Raw genomic sequence first — 18,858 nt, 5'->3', positions numbered from 1 at the left:
ACGCTCTAAAATGTGACCTGGTGGCCAGATGGGGTCGCACCCCAGTGAAAACGCATTAAAGATGAAATTACTTCCCTGAGTAGCCTTTTAGCCTTTCTAGATGAAACCTGAATTTGCAAGAGAACACTTCCCACATACAGGCCCAAATTAAATTCCATAACTCCTTACTTCAGAGCTGGTGGCTGGAAGAGGTGGCATATTGGCCCTTGTCACATAAATATCTATAATAGCGGTGCCTCTCCTAGGCTTGCTGGCTTTGCCGTATTTCAGATTGTCATCAGTTATGTGCACTAACAAGACGGTACCGTCGCTGCAGTTCAGCCCCAGCCTCAAAGTTAAAAGGGTTCTTCACAATTAATTTTGGAGTGTTTGAGCCTCGAGTTGGGTCAAATCCAAAATGATGGTTCACATTTCCTGTAAAAGGGATAAATCAAAAATTATAATCATTTTAAGGGATGTTGAAAGATTTTTCTCAAGCTAACTTACATGGCTTTTGAAACACAGCAGGTACAAATAAACAGAATTTTTATTCTTCTCTGAATTCTTAGGCAAGGCTTCTAGTAGAATTGAAATCAAGTAAGCAATACATTCAGCGGGTTAGGGAAAAATGGTTTTAAAGGTTAAGATCATGAGTCTGCTTCCCAGATGTCATCAGCAAGCTTCCCACTATTATCAAATTATTCTGCCTAATTGCTTTCCCTTCCTTTTTCTCCCACTCAGGGCAATTCTGGTCCCACTTTGAGCTTAGTCTGGATCACTAACAAATGGGCCAGTCAGACCACAGATATCTAGTGGGCCCCTACTAAATTTCAAGTCATGTCCCAATGGCCCTGGAAACAAAAGTTTCCACCTTCACATCGTCTCCACCTTCATGAAGCTTACCATCTAGCACAAGGAACAGACACTGAAGTAGTCTTCACTTTAGTTGGCAATGACCCTGTTCCCATCCTTTCAGCAACATGACAGCAGGTCTGACCTCCATATTTTAAGTCTTTCTTGTTAAACTCTTTTATGATGTCCAGTAGCTTTCCTTTACAAAACTTGTCATATTTTACAGCTTTATAATTGTTGATGTTATTACTACTGTAATGAACCATGAATTCCATGAATACAAGACCATATCTGTCTTGTACACTCTGGACGCTCCTCCTAGCACATACTTGGCTTCCAATAAGTTTCTTCCATATGTCACAGATGATGACTAAAGTTGATACGGATCTGGGTAAATCCAACAATAACACAGTTGAAAACATCTATCCTAGTGGGTCTGTGTTAGCATCATATGGAAAAATGGCTATTTGCAGCCAGTACCATGGAGAGCGGACACAGTTACTTAACCTTGAAGGTCCCAAGCCTTCTCACTATCAAGTATTGTTGCGATCACAGACAGTTTCACTATAGGAGGAATCAGGTTGGACATATGGAAATGAAAAAGATTCTTTGAAGAAATTTAATGCCATAGATAATGAAATAGTTTAACCTTTATAAACACGGTTGTTTCTAAGGGTATATTATTTTATGTCAAAGAGGTTATGTCAATTTGACACAGGCTCATGATGAAAAGAAATAATGAAATTATCCACCAGAAACCATCTCAAAGCGCATTTCAAAATCCTGTGAGTCTCTGTCATGGCAGTTTAGCTGGGAGCCGTTGACGTTCGTTCCAGCATCAACGTTGTCAAAAACGACTGCCTTGTGGAGGGAGGGTGTGCAGACAGGTGCTTCATCATTCTCATCCAAGATGTCAACCGTGACCTGCCAGCAGTGAGGGAGGAAGAAACATCACATCCACGTCATGTGACTATTGATACACAAGATCAGAAATAAGCGTCTGGGTAGAGACAGATCATTTAGAATTATTAAATAAAATGTCTAGAATTTTGAGTCTGGAGAAACGTTCCTGCAGATTTGGGTTCTGGTTGTCAATCAGCTCCTCAGTTGGCTTATTATTCTGGGTCAACTGTGACATTCAGCGTGGCCATTGGGGAGAGTTTCGGGCTCATTAGAAGGACCTGTGGAAAGCTCACAAGGTGTGCAAATGATGAGAAAAAGAAAGCTGAAAAATGCTGCCTCTAAAAAATTGTAATCCTTTGAATCCTTTAAAAATCTATGCTTACTGGCAAAAGAAATCCTGGGTTTGCTTCCTCCTCCCTGACTTAGGGGCCTCCTCTGCACCATTCTCCCAAACACAAGATACTTTTTAGTAACAATACGATTACTTCGAAGTATGTTCTGACCTTCATTAGGGGCCGTTACCAACCTTTTCTTAATTAAAATACCATAAACTGGCAAACTGATTTACATGGGAAAAGATCAAAATAGCAAGGATTTTAAAATGTCAGTGATCAAATGCCAGTCAGCCTAGAAAGGTCATCTGCCCACAGCGCCTAGATGAGTAACAACTTTCTTGGCAACATTTGCAGAAGAATCTCGGGTATGCCACATCGGCAAGGATTGCCTTTTTTAAACGTTTTCTGTAATGTTTTAGCAACACAGTGGAATTCCTGGGGAAGAAGTCACTCCGTCATGCTCTTCCTATAGATTGAATATAGCCCTGTGTTCTGTATAACATGTGAGATGCTTTCATACGATTCCAGGGAGACCACTGTGACATGATGGAAACAGCACAGGACTTGGGATCAGAACTCTTCACTGACACTTTGGCCCTTCCACTTGCCAGATCGTTTGTTTGGTACAAGGAAATTAATGTCACTTTCCTCATCTGTAAAAAGTGAGATCTTAATCCCTCCACTTCTAGGATTGTTGGGAGGATAAATCCATCCACTCAATAAAAAAATGTGACAATGAGTGTGTATATATCCATGAATAACTGAAAAATTGTGCTGAACACTGGAATTTGACACAACATTGTAAAATGCTTATAAATCAATAAAAAATGTTAAAAAAAAAAAAAAAGCAAGACATCAAAATACTAATAGTTTTTTTTTTTGAGCAATAAATACTCTTGGTGTTTTTGTTTTAAAAATAAATAAATAAATAAATAAATAAATAAATATTTATTTAATACTACATGCCAAGCACTGGTCTGGACACAGAAGATACAGAGGTACATTTAACAAAGTCCTTCTCCTGTGGCAACTGATCTCCAGGTGAAGGAGATGGGGAATAGCGGACGGAACTCTTCTAACAGTGTTCAGAGAAGGCCCTTCTTTCTTGACTCTCTCCTATTTCCATCCTCCTCCCCTATATTTGATACATGTTCTTAAACAAGTATGTATCCTCACGGAATACATAGTGTTCAGTCCTATGATTTCGATTTGTGTAAATGATACAGTGCTACAGATAGATCTTTCTGATTTCCTACTTTTATCATCCAACACCATGTTCTCCTGCTTTCCCACAGGGCTCTCTGTAGAACTAAGTTTCTACTTCCTCCCAATTCTTACTATCCCAATGTTTTCCTCTACCATATTTTCCTTATTCATTCTCTTAATGATGAGCACGTGCATTGCTTCAAAATTCCACCATCACACACAACAGAAAAGACCTTTGTGAGCAAGTTTGCTTCAGGCAGAAAGAGGATGAAGGTGCAAACGTGAGTCATGCGGCTCACTGGAGGACAAGCATGACAGCCTTGGGCTAAGTCTCTCAAGGTGTCAACATCCCTGGTGTGTTGAAGGAACTGCAAGAAATTCACGTGGCTGGATTGAAGCAAGAGGGGGAGTGCTAGGAGCTAAACACTGAGATCCAGGGTCCAGATCACGCAGAGCACTTGCAGACCTTGGAAATGACACTGGAGCTTGTGCTAAGTGATGGGAGTCCACTGGAGAGCTTTGAGGGAGAGGCTGAATTGTCTTTGGAAAGGATTGATCTGGCTACTAAGTGAAGAGTAGATTGTAAAGGGCATTCAGTGGAAGTGGAGATGCTCGTTAGGAGGCTGATGCACTGGACCAGCTAAGGGACAGTGGTGGCACCACCAGAGTGTTAGCTGTGGACTGGTGAGAAGTGGAAGCATTCAGGATATATTTTGAAAGTAGAGACAAATGGGATTTGCTGTTGGATCAGAGAGAGAATTTCGGGTACGCAATAGTGATTGGGTGCCCAGAGTTAATCCTTCTAGCTCTAGCTGGGTAAGCTTGCTTAACCTCTAAACCTTGGAAATGAAATTCTTCTACTATAAAAAGAGTGTCAGTAGCGACATTGTGGGATGGGGTTGAAGACTAAATGAGACATCACAGTACTTGGCTTTTATTAGGGCCTCACTAAAGGGTGGGTGACGATGATGGTGACAGCAATGCCGGGGATGGGTCCCTCTACTTTGGGATCTAAGGAACTGTGTCCCTTTTCTGAACTCAAAAGTCACATCAATCTGTATCATCAATTTACTTGCTACACATTAACTTTCCATGTGTTTAAAAATGTGAGCTACCTGAAGGCATATATGGTGTCTTACACTTCTTTGTGGCCCAGGATGTTGTGCACGGAGTAAACATTCAATAGATATTGATTAAAAGAAAGAGGGAATGAACAAGTTCCTGCTTTACCCTTGGTTGAATAACCAATCTTTTTTTGTAAGAACTGAGCCACTTGAAGTTTATCTGCTCTTCCCCTCTTTCCATTTGTAGTGAGTGGATGATGGTTGCAAGTGATGTCATCCTGTACAATTTTAGGAGCTCATGAATTTCTGCAGGAGGAAGTGTCACGGTGCACCTGCGCGTAAAGATCACTCTCAGAGGCACCTTCCCGAGACAACCGAGCCACATAATCCTGTCCACGTGACTCTCGTTCAGTGCCTGTGAATGTCAGGCTGATGGCTGACGTGAGTGGGCCTCATGTTTCCCTCCCAATGACACACTCGGGAAGCCTAATCACCACATGAGCAGCAGCCCCGGGGGCTCTGTACAGTAGGAGGAAATGTACAGTGAATCATCGGTCCAAACGGGGGCCTGAAAATTCTTCAATCCTACTTCTGTCTCTTCTCCCGTGACAAAGCCTTAGAGTCATTAATAACACATACCGCGTCATCCATACAGCGGTATTCACGCTTGATGCCTTTCAAACGTCCTTTGATGTCACTAAAATAATTTAGAGGCCCACGCTTTCCCGGCTGTGATGCTAAAAGAACTCAGGGTGGTTAACTACCTTCTTTGTAAATATGACCCCTGGATGAGAAGCAGCCTTGGGCAGCCAGATCTACAAACCCTGAGTCACTTCATGTCAGTTTCCCAAACTCTGTGCGTGAGTTTCCGCATCATCAGAGTAGACATGATGATAATATTGCCTATCTTGAAGACTTAAGGTAAAGATTAACTACACCAATATATTAAATGTACCTAAAACAGGAAGTCATATTATGACTTTTTTAATCCCATGAGGATTATTACTTGATTTTGACCGTAATAGATTAGAACTTAATACATCATCTCTATTACATCAGAATCTGGGGCTTCCTGCTTACCACGGTCACCGCCGTGCGAGGCTGGAATCTGTCACAGTCCACACCTTCCACAGTGAGGTTATATTGCTTCACGGTCTCATAGTCTGGTTGTGTGGTGAGTTCAATCATGCCAGAGAGGGGGTGAATCCAGAATCTCTGTATGGCCTGTGTGTCTCCACTGGTTATCTTGTACGTCACACAGTTTGGCAGGTAGTCTTTATCCATGGCTGTCACTCTTCCAACTCTGTAGAAAGCTGCCAATAACGTTTATTAAGGCTCATTCTTGTCATGCAGGTACATACACTCTTTACAAAAGCTGAACATGTCTTTGCCTTCCGAATAGCATCATTGTTTCTCAGAGAGTCAGCCTGAATCTTTTCGGACAATGCAACATGTTTGAAAAACCCAACTCTATGTGATGGAAGGTGGATTAATAGATGATCCACTTCAAGCCACATGACATGAGTCCAGTGGTGTAATTTAACAATAACTTTACAAAAATAATAATTAGCATACATGTATGGTGTGTTCACTTTCTACCAGGCATTGTGCTAAGATTTGCATCGGATAATGGTTCACGGCACAGACTCCTAAACCAGGCTGCCTACGTTTCAAACCTCAGCTCTGCCACTAGAAAACATTATAACCTCTCTGGGCCTCAGATGCTTTATCTACAAACTAGGAATAAAAACAGTATCTACCACGTAGAGTTGTTATGAGGATTCAGTGAGAGGAAATACATAAAACCCATAGAATTGTGCCTGATATGTAGTAAATGTCACATAAGAATTAGCTATTTATACACATGATCTCACTGAATCTTCTCAGCAGCCTTACAATATAGATAATGTTGCCGAAGCCACAGCCCAGCGATATTAACTTGCCCAATGTCACAGGGCTGCTAAAGGTAGAGTCGTGATTCAAATCTGTGCTTGCTGAACCTACAGCCCACACATTTTTTTAATCACTTGCTATAAGTCCAGTGTGTAGTTCCCCTGAATAATCTCTTAGAAGAAGTACGGGTGTGGTAGATGGATTGCATTAATAGGCTCAAATTCTTTACCCTCCACATCTTCATGCTCTTCTCTGCGTGACCTTCCCGTGTGACTTGTTTTAGCCAATGGGACACGGGCAGACCTGCCACCAGCAGAGGCCTGAAAAGCACTTGTGGGATTTTAGGCTTCCTTTATTCCCGCACCCCTTCCTCTGCCCTGAGAACAGCTCAGACGAGCCTGTCAGGGGATGAGAGAGGAGCAGGTCATCCAGCCACCCCCGACTGAAGCCAGGCTAGAGCAGCAGAAAGCCAGCCACATCCCACAGTTTTGAGCAAGCTCAGCCAAAACCAGAGGGACCACACAGACAATTCTCAGACACATGGGCTAAATAAATATTTATGGTTGCATTACTCTAATTGTCTTCATTGCACGGCATACTTACAGTAAGAGATGACCGATGCGACAGATTTCTGCTCAATCATTTTCTGCCTGAGTAACAAACTCCAGGGCAGACACCTGAGCTCCCCCACTTAGGGAAATTTTGCCACACAATCACTAGGCTCACCAACACGTATCTAGGACATTTGGGTTGCTGACATCCAAGTATGAAAATTAGGATGAAGAAATCCCATCCTGTGCTGTCCCCACCACCTTCAACCTCACAGGAGTTCTTTCTCTGTTTGCATCTTCCTCTACCAAGATTCCTCGGCCTCTGATAATGGGTTACTAAGCTGGCAATGAACACAACTCAGAGCACCAAGAACAGAGAAAACACATTTGTGAAGAATAACATAATATTTCTTTATGGTAAATCCAGAATATAAAAAGTCGAACCTATTGCCTGTGTGAAAGCATCACCATTAAGAGAACAGGGTCACAAGTGATACAGGACCACGTGAAGGGGCTGGCAAGTTTACCGTCTCCACCATACACTGCTGGGCTAAGATGCTGCCATTTTTCACATTTAACACCCGGCAAACTACAATGGGAAGCTTACTCTTCTGTAGGTGTAAATTTAATCTTTCAGTAAAACTAAAAGCTATCTTGAGCATCTTTAGCTAAGTTTAAAATAGAGTAATCATGAAACTGTATGTCTGCCAAACTTCCTCATCAAAAAAAAAAAAAAAAAAAGATTGGAAATGAAACATGTTTTCCTTTGTGACTTGCAACCCAGCATGACTTAATTTTCATGTGTTTTCCTCTCAATTCTGATACAGGAATTTTCTTTTTTTCTTTTTTTTTTTTTTTTTTTTTTGCCTTTGTCTCCTTCCCTCCAGAAGCTTTTTGTCAATGAGAGATTCAGTTATTTATCACATGCCATCAGAAAAATTTTTTTACTTTAAAGATTGTATATTCCCAAAATTTTGTTCAGATGAAAAATCTCATGTAGTCTTCAAGGCACACTCAAATCCTCTGTGCTAATCAACACAGTATGAAAAAGGACCCCCACATAAATAGATTTTTTTTAATGTTCTCAAAGTCTATAGGCTAAATGTTTGATATTCTGAGGAGAGTTTGTTATTAGAGTAGATTTAACTTTTCCAATTGCCTCCTTTAAAGCAAATTGCCACTGAGTTGTGAAGTGCTTGTCTCCTCTGATGGGCATCGCCTCAAAGCACCAATCCTCCCCTGGTTTTATTTACTATCATAAGGAAGATCAAGGAGTGATTAAAAAAACACACACAAAGAAAAGGTTCTAGCACACGGTAGGCACTCAGTGAATGTGAGTGGTTCTCACAGTTACTATCTGCAATACTGTCCTGGTTATTGTTACTATGTATCATGTAGTTTAAATACATACAATTATCAGTTAATCCTCATCTCAACTCTAAGGCATAGTTATTACAACCTCTGTCCTACAGAGAACTGGAAGACACACAGGGCTGATGGGACTAACCTAAGGTCACTTAAGTAACAGTGGCAGAGATAGGATTAGAATCTAGTTTTATTTAACTCCAACACTCATGATTTTTCTGCTCTATCATGATACTTTCTCAGGAAGACCTAGAGGTCTCCCTGGTACAGCGCATCAGCAGCCAGCTATTTGGAGAATAATAGGAAAGATTCATTTATCTCTTTGTATGAATTTCTCAGAACTTGTTTCCAGGCTTCCTAGTGATTCCAGTCACCAAAATCCGTCCCAAAAAAAGCAGCCTGGAACTCTCAACAGAGAACTGGACCAGGAATTGGGAAGTCTGCGTTTAGCCATCATCTCTGCCACTCACTAGCTGTGAGTCCCAATTCTCTCTCCAGCCCCAGGCTTCTCTTAGTGAAATAAAGAGGTTGAATCTTTCCAGCCCTTCCAAATTGGTGGTGCTGTAATTGAAAATTCTAAACCCTTCTTTTCAGCCATCGAGAAGGTATTAAATTTTCCTTAAGAAAAGAGACGTGTTCAATACCTTTAGAAAGCTTTACCTTCAAGATATAAAGTTACATTTCAAGACAACTTTGGGTAGTTGGAAAAGATACTGACATAAAGAAAAGAAACTGTCTTTGTCTTAAAAGGCAAATCTATAGAGATGGTTAAAAAAAAAAAAAAAAAGAAAAAAAGAACAAGAGATTTCCAGGGACTGGGGGAAAGGGAAGAATGAATAGGCAGAGAGCACAGAAGGCTTTTAGGGCAGTGAAACGATTCTGTATGAGACCCTAATGGTGGATACATGTCATTATACAGGTGTCCAATCCCATGGATTGCGCAACACCAAGTGTAAGCTCTAATGTAAATTATCGACTTTGGGTGGTAATGATGTGTCAGCGCAGATTTATCAATTGTAGTAAATATCACTCTGGTGAGAGATGCTGATAGAGGAGGCTATGTAGGTGTGAGGGCAGAGGTTGCATGGAAAATCCCTTTATCTTCTGCTCAATTTTACTGTAAACCTAAACTGCGCTTTAAAAAAAAATCAATTTTTAAAAACGCAAGTCTCTGTTTTAAAATCTAGATTGGTTGTTGTTCGCTTTGGAGGGTCATGGAATCCCTCTGATAATCTCGTGAAGGCCCTGAGTCTTTTTCCCCTGGGGGACCCTCAGAACCAATGCTCAGACCCTCTGGTCCAGATTTACAATTTATAAGCTTAGGAGATAATTGGAAAATGATGAACTATTTAACTTCTGCATAAAGACTCATCAAAATGCTCCATTAACTCTAGAACTCCCGAGGGCTGGAAGGCCAGCACAGAACTGGGAGAACACAAAGCGGGGGAAGCAGTCGTGGTAATGAGGCTCCCTCCTTACCCAGAAATCAATACTGAGAGCATCTGAAACAGTAGCAACAATCCACGGTGGGGAAAGCAGAATCCTGTTTGCAATACTTCAACTTATATGCAATTTTTCTGAAATTGTCTGGTCATATAAGATTCAACTGTGTTACGTTCCAGAACTAGGATACACATAAGAGTGCATGTACTTTACAGAGAGGTTAAGAACTTGTCCAAAACTGCGTGGTGAGGCAAACAAAGGACTGAAATCCAAATAAATGGGTTTTTTAATTTCCTAGTCTCGCCTCACAACAATTGTCTAATGAATACACTTGTCTGTCAAGGAAATAAGCTGATTTGAATAGTGTGGGTTCCACCCAGTGATGTGCTGGCAAGTGTTTAACAACCAGCTCTATGGAAAAAAAAAAAAAAAAAAGAGGATGTGTATATGTGTGTTGACGTGCGTGTGTGAATATATAGCCACATAAATACACAAGTTTATTATAAGATTTACTCATACAAAAGATACAAGTAACAACAAAATATACACATACATTGTCACTACCTTCGTACACTTGGACTTAATTCAGAAGCAAGAGGAAAGAGAAATTAAATCAAGTGAATATCACATGTATTTTTCCCTTAGAAAAATCCTAGATCTGACATGAGATTCTAAGGGAGACCCAGGACAGTACATGGAGAGCATTCCCTCATGAAAATGAACTTCTCTGAAGGTCTGGAGCTCCTCCTCTACTTGTGTCTTGGCAACTTACCTGCTTTCTACCACCGGTCACTTACTTGGGATCTGGTGGGAGTTCCCGCGTGTGTGCTTTAACACCAAAGAAGCCAGGGACCTCTTACCTCCTGCTGTTTCTGGAACAGAGAATGAATAGTGCGCAGCTCTGAATACGGGACTGAAATCGTTGGCAGGAGTAATTTCTACAATGATTGTCAGAGTTACTGAAAAATTAAACGGTAAATAAATGCTTTGTTGGGGTGGTGGCTTTATTCTACTAATTAGTTACCTGTGCCCCTCAAGAACAGGCATAGCGGAGGATTTTGAAATTATATGGGAACCTCTCTGCTTCCGAATGATCCCTGTTCCCAGACTCTGCATTCTCAAGGAACATAACTGAATTCTAGTGCTAACCAATGCAATTAGTCAAAGATATAGAAAGCTATTGCATGCCATGTTTTACTTTATACAATAGTGATATATGTCTGTCTACCTCATATCATATATAAATGTATGATTATATATTTTACACAAGAGTTTACTGTATTTTTCATCTGTATAATCTCTTCCATTAGAGAGTTTGTTTGGCTGTCACATTAACCCAGCATATGACATTCTACATTCTGCTTTTAATTTGTATCCAAGAGGTAGAATAGAAAGAGACTCAGAAAACCCATGTCCAAGGATTGGCTTTGACTTAAGCTAGCTCAAGGCCACAAAGCGTAACATCTCCGAGGCTCGTATTTTTCATCAATAAAAAGGAATAACACCAGCTTCAATCTCCTGTTTCACAGAATGTAAAACATCAGATCGTGCCCAAGAAGGTTTTTTCAATATGAAAGTTTAGTGAAATGCAGTAACTACATTTTGCTGATTTCAGCCAGATGTTTGTCTATTGCCTGTTATAGAAAAGGAATTCTATTCTTGGTATCAACAAACTCAAACTAGCATATCAGAAAGTTGTCAAAAAGAAGAAATTCGATGGTCAAGAACAAAAACAAGCAAAGTTCAAACAGGGAAACTTTTAACATTAAAAATACAACAGTAACGAAGATTTACTGTGCAAGGCAGATTCAGCATTAGTACTTTCTCCATTTTACAGATGAGAAAACTGAGGTTCACAGAGTTAAATTCTATAAATTCTATAAATCTCGTAAGTCACTGAGTGCGTACTGGACCAAGTTGAGTCAGCCAACCTCTCCCAAAATGTCCCCTCCCAAAATGTCCCCTCTGACATCGTAATATGTCAGATGCAAAATGCCAAGTTAAACAAATATTAAAAGGTTTCCTTATGACAAAACGTCTTAGAATTTCTATATATCATTCTATATTTTGAATCCCCATCTCTGCATTGCTTCCCAAATTTATTTACTGTGGAATTTTTCTCTAGTTGGTCATCTTGTAGAAACCAAGGTATGAAGAATGCTTTCATATTATCTCTCTCGAAAGTCTATGCCACGAGCATCAAGCAAGAAAATTTAATCTGGGACCCACAGAACACGTACATGTTATTATCTGTGTTTTTCTAGGCACAGGGTCTCTAGCTTTCAGCAGCATCTCAAAGGTATGCATGACCACCAGGAAAGGATAAGAAGCACTATTCCAGGGAGACAGATGATTTATGTGAAAACCTCTATGTTTCCCTTAATAAATTCCATTTATGTGCTACAAGCTTCGCCATACTACAATTTTTATTGCATCCATAAAGACTCAAAATTGTGCTAATTAGTTGGCCTATAAAAATAGACTGAACCACATGTAGGGTGTTCCAAGCATTCTTTATGAGCAGTTGCTGTGAATATGCTGGGGTGTGAGGGCCAGAGAGGATGTGGATTTATTACTGTGAGAGATTTTTTTTTTTTTTCTCTCTCTCCATATTGGAGAAAGGCTCAAATCTAGTCAGAGGAGCAGATTCTTTTTGGATTAGTGGGGCCAGCAGAATGAGTAGCTACAAGAAAAAGCCTTGTTCCTGAAAGATCAACTGGACTGTTAAAAGCTTTTGCATGAAACAGGGAACCTCTACCAGTGGGGAGCAGAGAAAACACAACAAGAAAACTTCTGGACATACTGCCATGCAACGTGTCCCCGTTCCGTACAGATCCTTTCTTCACATAATTGGGGCTTGTAAGTCTACAAATCACATCTGTAAACTTGGTCCTATTAAAACTCATTTCAACAAAACAGAAACAGACTCATAAACATAGAATACAAACTTGTGGTGGCCGGCGGGGAGGAGAGTGGGAAGGGACAGACTGGGAGTTCGAAATTTGTAGATACTGACAGGCATATGTAGAACAGATAAACAAGATTATACTGTATAGAACAGGGAAATGTATACAAGATCTGTGGTAGCTCACAGTAAAAACAGAATGCAGCAATGAATATATGTGTGTTCATATATAACTGAAAAATTGTGCTCTACACTGGAATTTGACACAACATTGTAAAATGACTATAACTCAATAAAAAAAAAAACTCATTTCAGGGAGTCAAGAGGGATTTGAAGAGCTCTGGACCTGTTGCTGAAATTTCAGCAATACTTTCCCTTTGGTTGCAAATATATAAAGGCATACCATCATTCCACCCACCTAATTCCATGACAAAGTTCTCCTTCCTGCTGCTTTCAGATGCAACCTCAGAATCCTTCTCAACCCCGTGATCCAGGCAACCACCACCAAGCGATTAGAGTCAGCACAAGAATAAAACCCAAACGTCACTCCTATTCTGGGCTCACCCTTTACCAAGCACTGACATTCTACTACTAACCCTGTGTTCTCTGCCCAAACACTCACTTCTTTTTGGGCATCTTTGATGCCAACCACCTCCTGGATCACTTATGAACATACTTGCCACAGACAATAGACACTGGGCATTAATAATAGGTGCATCCAGAAATTTTTGTGAATCCCTATTTTCACAACTACCTCTGTAGCTTCAAATTCACTCTTAAAACGTGGTAATACACAGTTGAACACATAAACGACTCCTTGGGGCACTTACTGTGTGCTCTCACTTGAACCACAATAAGCGGAGAGAAGCAGGTGCCAGGTGGTTGGCTCAGCTCACTCGCCAGCTAGGCGCTCTGCTCTGGCTCCACACACACAATATAAATCTGTGCCTGAGGGTGTTTCGCAATTAGCAAAACCGTAACTGTTAAATCCACAAATGCCAAGGAATTTATGACCATGCGATCTGAGTAGACTTGATCTCCATGTACCAAAGGCCCATTCTAGCACAGGCTGACCCAAAACGATGGAATTGTTACGAAAAGCCAAATGGCAGATGGAGGTAACCCCTCTCTGTATTTTCATGAAGAGGAGGAGCCTTGGAACTTTGTCCCACAGTGTGCATTAAAAGTGACTCTACCTGTATCATATAAAATAATTCAAATGAAACACAAACATAAGCATCCTCTTACCCAGCTGTTCGGATGACATATGTTACCCAATACCTGGCTCTTTCCTAAGAGATAAGAGATGTTTGGCCTTACTAAATGCTATAAACTGAGTATCTGTGTCTCTCCAAACTTCATATATTGAAACCTATCCCCCACTGTGATGGGTTTAGAAGGGAGGGGGCCTTTGAGAGAGAATTAGGGCATAAGGGTGGAACCCTCATGAATGGGATTACTGCTCTTATAAAAGAGACACCAGAGAGTCCCTCTTGCCCCTTCTGCCACAAGACATTACAGTGAGAAGACAAACATCTAAGAAGAGAAGGCAGGCCCTCAACAGACACCAAGCCTGTTAGTGTGATCCAGAACGTTAAAAAAAAAAAAATTATTGTCTATATGCCACCTAGTCCACGGGACTATGATACAACAGCCCGAATGGACAAAGACACTAGACATAGTCAATTAAGTAACAAGCATAAGGTGAGCAGTACACACCCCTGCACACCCCACTTCTAGCTCCAGGGCTCTCTGGCCAGAGCTGCACTGAAGAACTGTGTCACCCAAGGAGCTGCCAAGACATGAAAAAGACTTCCCAGACCTCATGGTAACTTCCAACATGAATCTACCTAATGCGCCCCTCCCTCCGTTGCCTAACTTAACCAAACTGTCCCCGATGTAATGAATTCTTACATTTTAAAATCTCAAATGAAGACTCCAAAGGCACCTAGTGCTCCATGAGAACTTTATCAAGCTTACCTGTATGGGAGGCACGCAGGTCATCAAACCCTGAAATCGTCATTTCGTAGATACGCCCAGCCGCAATCCATCTCTGGGTTTTCATAATCCAATTCTTTTGCAACCTTGTAGAGCAACATTATTTCAGGGAAAAGGACTGGCTTTTTTGTTTATTGTACATATTTTAAGTAGCAAATCACTCCGGAAAAGGCATGTATATGGTCGTTTTCATTTAACAAAGATGGCACAAGAATATGCTTGAGACGGGTCAAAACTGACACACAGAAGTAAACATTTTAGTGGAACAAATGGACATCTTTGATCCCCTTCCACAGCAGCTTATTTTTTGGACAAAGCATCCTGGCATAGTAGGAAAAAAGGCATGGGTCATATCCTGTCTTGATTGAATGCTAATTGTGTGACCTTGGGCAAAATATTTAAAAAAAGAGAATATTTTGAAAGTGCTTTGTAAGTGATAAAGCACTATAACAAATGCAGTTATTCTTATCGTGACAAGTCGCTCCAACTGAAAAATATTTATTGAGTGCTGACTAAGGGCCAGGTACAGTTGTTGGCATCAGGGATATAGCATCAGCACAGTATGACCCCACAGCAGAGACTCGAAGACGGTCTTAATATAACCACGTTGGCACGAATCTCAGTTGGCTTAAGTTGGAATGGGTCAATGTGACATCAAGTACCCAGGTGTTTGGAAACAATGACTTTTTTAATGTAGTATCTCATTCGTTCATTCACTCATTCGTTAAATTACACTCAGTGCCCTCTATACACCAAGCACTGTAGGAGATATTGGTACACAGAAATAAACCACTCAGAAACATACGTAAAGCTAGCGTCCAATGAGAAAAGATCAGTAATTACATGGGCAGTTATAATAGAATGTAGGAAGTGTTTTGATAGGAGAAGTAGAACTTTTAATATGAGCTCATAGCAGGGAGAACAAAGCCCGTTACGGTAGTAAAAGAAAGCTTGTGGCAATGAGTGACATTTAAGACCAAAGGCTAATTAGGAAAATGTAGAAAGAAGTGGAGGTGGGTGATGGGTGGAGGGAGTGGTTCAGAAGTAGACCAAGCACATGTGAAGGTCCAAGTGTCACTTAGCATCATGTTTACAAAGCTGCCATCTTTCTCCAAACTCCATTTAAAAAAAAAAATGACAGTTTGTCATTGCATTTCAAAATGAACATCGACCCAGAACACCTCTTGGCTCAGTGCCTAAGCTTCCAGATTCACAAAATATGGAAAAACTCAGCTTGTAACTTGTGGAGTTTTCCAGGAAAAGTGAGGGTTTGGACCAAAGAATGAGAGGGAGAGGTTATCAGTGGCTTTCTTGGCCGTATCTTCTGGCTAAGGGGGAGAATTTGGTGATGTTTTGGTTGAGGAACAATCATGCCAGCCTAAGAGGGATTGGTGCTTTGGCGGGGTGGGGGGAAAGAACTGTGGAAATCAGTTGTTAGAAGGAGGATTCTCCCAAAGCAGGCATAGGGCGGGGAAGCTTACTGTGTCCATCCTCTGCCAGTGGAAAGTTTATCATCTCGAGAGGGTGGAGAAAAGGGAGGTGATCTGCCACTCCCAATGAGCCGTCATCACACAGGCAGTCAGACTTACCTTTGAGGAAATCAGCATGATTTTTAGCTTCTGAGTCATTTCCCCAGCTCAATAAGAAGGAAATTATTGTGTGCTCATTCCAAGAAGGAGAAAACGATGGCTGGCAGGAAAAGAATGAGGGACTTGCCCAAATGCCTTCCTGCAAGACAGCCGAGGCAGCCAGACTCCTCTCTGCTGCGTCCCAGCTCCACTCACTGAATCTACCCGCCCTAACAACACCGTGACCACGAAATGACCCCATCTCCTTGGGAGAACTCCCTGGAGATGCAGCACCTGGGGCTCACCTGGATGAAGTTTTCAGCAGTTGGCACTTGCTCAAAGAGTTGTCCAGAACCCACTGGCCCCAAGCTTGGAGCGTAATGGATCCGACCAGGAGGCTCATCGATGTCATGACACAAGAACTTTGCAACTACGGTACCTTTTGCAATGATCTCTTTGCCTGTGTACCTGTTTTATTGTTTAAGGAGAAAAAGCACTTCAGGTGGAGAGTCTTTTAATGCTTTCCCCATACATATCCACTAGTTTAGATAATGCGCACGTGTGACTGCCCTCCTTATCCTGGGGACAGACAGTTGAGCTTTGGAGCATCATCTGAGAGCCGTTTCCCAAAAGGTGCTATGAATTTGGGAGGACTTTGCTCCTTTTCTGGGAGTATTTCTTTTCTGCACTCAGTTGGGTGCTTGCTTGGAAGTCAATCAAGGACAGCACGGCAGTGGACAAGGTCTGAAGGGGAATCAGATAATTCAGAGATTGTTCCAATCCAGAGCATCTCTATGGTGCGCTCATGCGGGACAACCCTTCCCTCTCTAGAGTCACAATGGACTTACTTCCACCACACATTTCTTCACTGGGATTCCTCTGCTCCCAAATGCCCACTTTTAAGCCTTCAACCCCTAAATCCTAGTCATTCTTCAAAGACTCCTGCAGATCTCACTCCTTCAGGAAGCTCCCCTGAATACTCTAGTCCCATAGATTCTTCCTCTTAACAATGAAAGGACGACACAAGCAACTTGAGTTAAAACCATCGTGTATTTTTTACTGTTGTTCTCTCTATATATGTATCCATCGTATCATCCTGAGAAGATACAACCTCCTTACAGCAAAGGACTAAGGCAATACTCCTCCTGTCACTTCCAGGGGCTAGAGCCCTGGGTTCCGCATGTGGTGGATGTCTGGTTAATTAACTAGGATCCTCGGGCCGGCAGGGAGAAGAAAGAGAAAGAAAAGAAAAAGAACAGTATCATTAACTGAGTGTCTGCCAACCCCTCTATAGAACACATTTCGAGCAGTGTTGTATTTGATGCTTAAAACAATGCGATGAGGTGGGTGAAATGATCATCTCCATTTGAAAGGTAGAGCAATGGCGGCCCAAACAAAACCACATGGGTAGTAATTAGCAGAGGTTAGGTTTTACTTCTCATTAGATAATCAGGAATAAAGCATAGGAAACGGGGTGGATTGGGGTGGGGCAACAGCTCGCCTAGCTGTCGTTGAGAAATTGGAGTGGGGGAGGGGAGACACAGAAATGTAGGTTCTGAGACCGAGCTCCAAATAATAAAAACAGCCACACTGACAGAAATACAGCCCCACGATCCCTTATCTGAATTCCAAAATCCAAAAGCCTGAAACTCAGAATTTTCTCAAAATCTATTGAGATCATCCAAACCTGACCTAACCTGACCTGTCAGATCTTTCTTTGTTCCACTTAGTCTGAGTCTCTATGTTTCACTGCCGATACTCATGGATTTGAATATGGGGTACTTGCACAATATACAGTATACACACCATATTACATTTCTAAAATTAAAAAAAAAAATCTTTATCTTGAATATAGCCAGTGCCAAGGGTTTGTAATAAGGGATTATGAAACCATGAAATTCACACCACATACTCAGCACTGTGCTCAGAATGTTACATAAATTAGCCCATTTATTGTTCACAATAGGTCGTTTCTGAGGACAAGAATATGATTCGGAGCAAGAGTCAACGTGATGATCAGCCACATGTCAGCTTGAGCCAATAAATACAGCAATACCTCTGCTCTCAACACCCAGCTCTCAGTCCTTAACCCTGCCCACCCCTCTCAGCTCACCTAATCAGATACTGATCGCAAAAGGGTGCGTTGTCATTAATGCCATGGACATAGACAGTCACTGGAATGGCCGCACACCGCTGGTCACGGTCACAAGCCTTAATGGAGAAGGACTGAGCGCGTGCAAACCCAGCTCTCTCCACATCAAGGCGGGCAGTAGTAACCACAGTCCCGTGCTCTGTAACAAAACAGCACATCTTGCTGCAAACTGGCCCATGCTGTCATTTTCAAAATTACTTTATTACATAGCAATGGAAAAATTAAGTGTGAATTATGCCCCACTCGTTAGAATTAAGAAGCTGATTCAAAATAGAGACAGTGTGTAATTGTTGATCACCAAAGTACCCTCATTAATCGTGTTACATTAGTAAATAGAAAAACAGAATTGTTTTAGGCTTAGGGGAACAGGAAAGACTTTCTAGAGGAGGTGGTCCTTACTTTAGTCCTTGAAGGATGTGTAGGATAAGGAAATGGTGGTGAGTGGAGATCATTCCCAGCAGAGAGAGCATTACTTGAAAACACAGTAATGAGATCGTAACTCATCAGACTTCCTTCCACCCAATCCATCTATCCATTCACTCCACAAGCATTTATACAGGGCCAACTTTGTGTCAGGAACTGTGCTGAACACTGAATGTACCACCATGAAATCCCTGCCTTTATGGAATTGACCATCTGGGCTG

The 18,858-nt window shown here is 41.5% G+C and overlaps 1 protein-coding gene across 1 annotated transcript; it reads right to left on the bottom strand.

The window, feature by feature from the left end:
* Nucleotides 1-1,575: 1,575 nt before the first annotated feature.
* Nucleotides 1,576-16,438, bottom strand: LOC116657304 (cadherin-related family member 3-like). The gene is made up of 5 exons (XM_032459426.1): nt 16,368-16,438; nt 14,477-14,580; nt 10,452-10,550; nt 5,420-5,652; nt 1,576-1,755 (listed from the first exon to the last, which is right to left on the bottom strand). Exons 2-5 carry the CDS (start codon nt 14,559-14,561, stop codon nt 1,576-1,578), a joined length of 597 nt encoding a protein of 198 aa, XP_032315317.1. The 5' UTR covers nt 14,562-14,580; nt 16,368-16,438.
* Between the last annotated feature and the right edge of the window lie 2,420 nt (nt 16,439-18,858).

The sequence above is a fragment of the Camelus ferus genome, chromosome 17, assembly GCF_009834535.1.
Source record: "Camelus ferus isolate YT-003-E chromosome 17, BCGSAC_Cfer_1.0, whole genome shotgun sequence".
Classification (NCBI taxonomy): Eukaryota; Metazoa; Chordata; class Mammalia; order Artiodactyla; family Camelidae; genus Camelus; species Camelus ferus.
Note: the sequence above shows the minus strand (reverse complement) of the source record. Positions and strands in the feature narration are given on the sequence as shown.

What these genes read in the sequence shown, in the direction of transcription:
- LOC116657304 (XM_032459426.1), bottom strand. Translation starts at nt 14,561, where the DNA reads ATGAAAACCCAGAGATGGATTGCGGCTGGGCGTATCTACGAAATGACG. An exon ending in CCTGCGTGCCTCCCATACAG is followed by an intron (nt 10,551 to 14,476) that starts GTAAGCTTGATA and finishes TTAATTTTTCAG; the next exon opens with TAACTCTGACAATCATTGTA. An exon ending in TGTTCCAGAAACAGCAGGAG is followed by an intron (nt 5,653 to 10,451) that starts GTAAGAGGTCCC and finishes CGTTATTGGCAG; the next exon opens with CTTTCTACAGAGTTGGAAGA.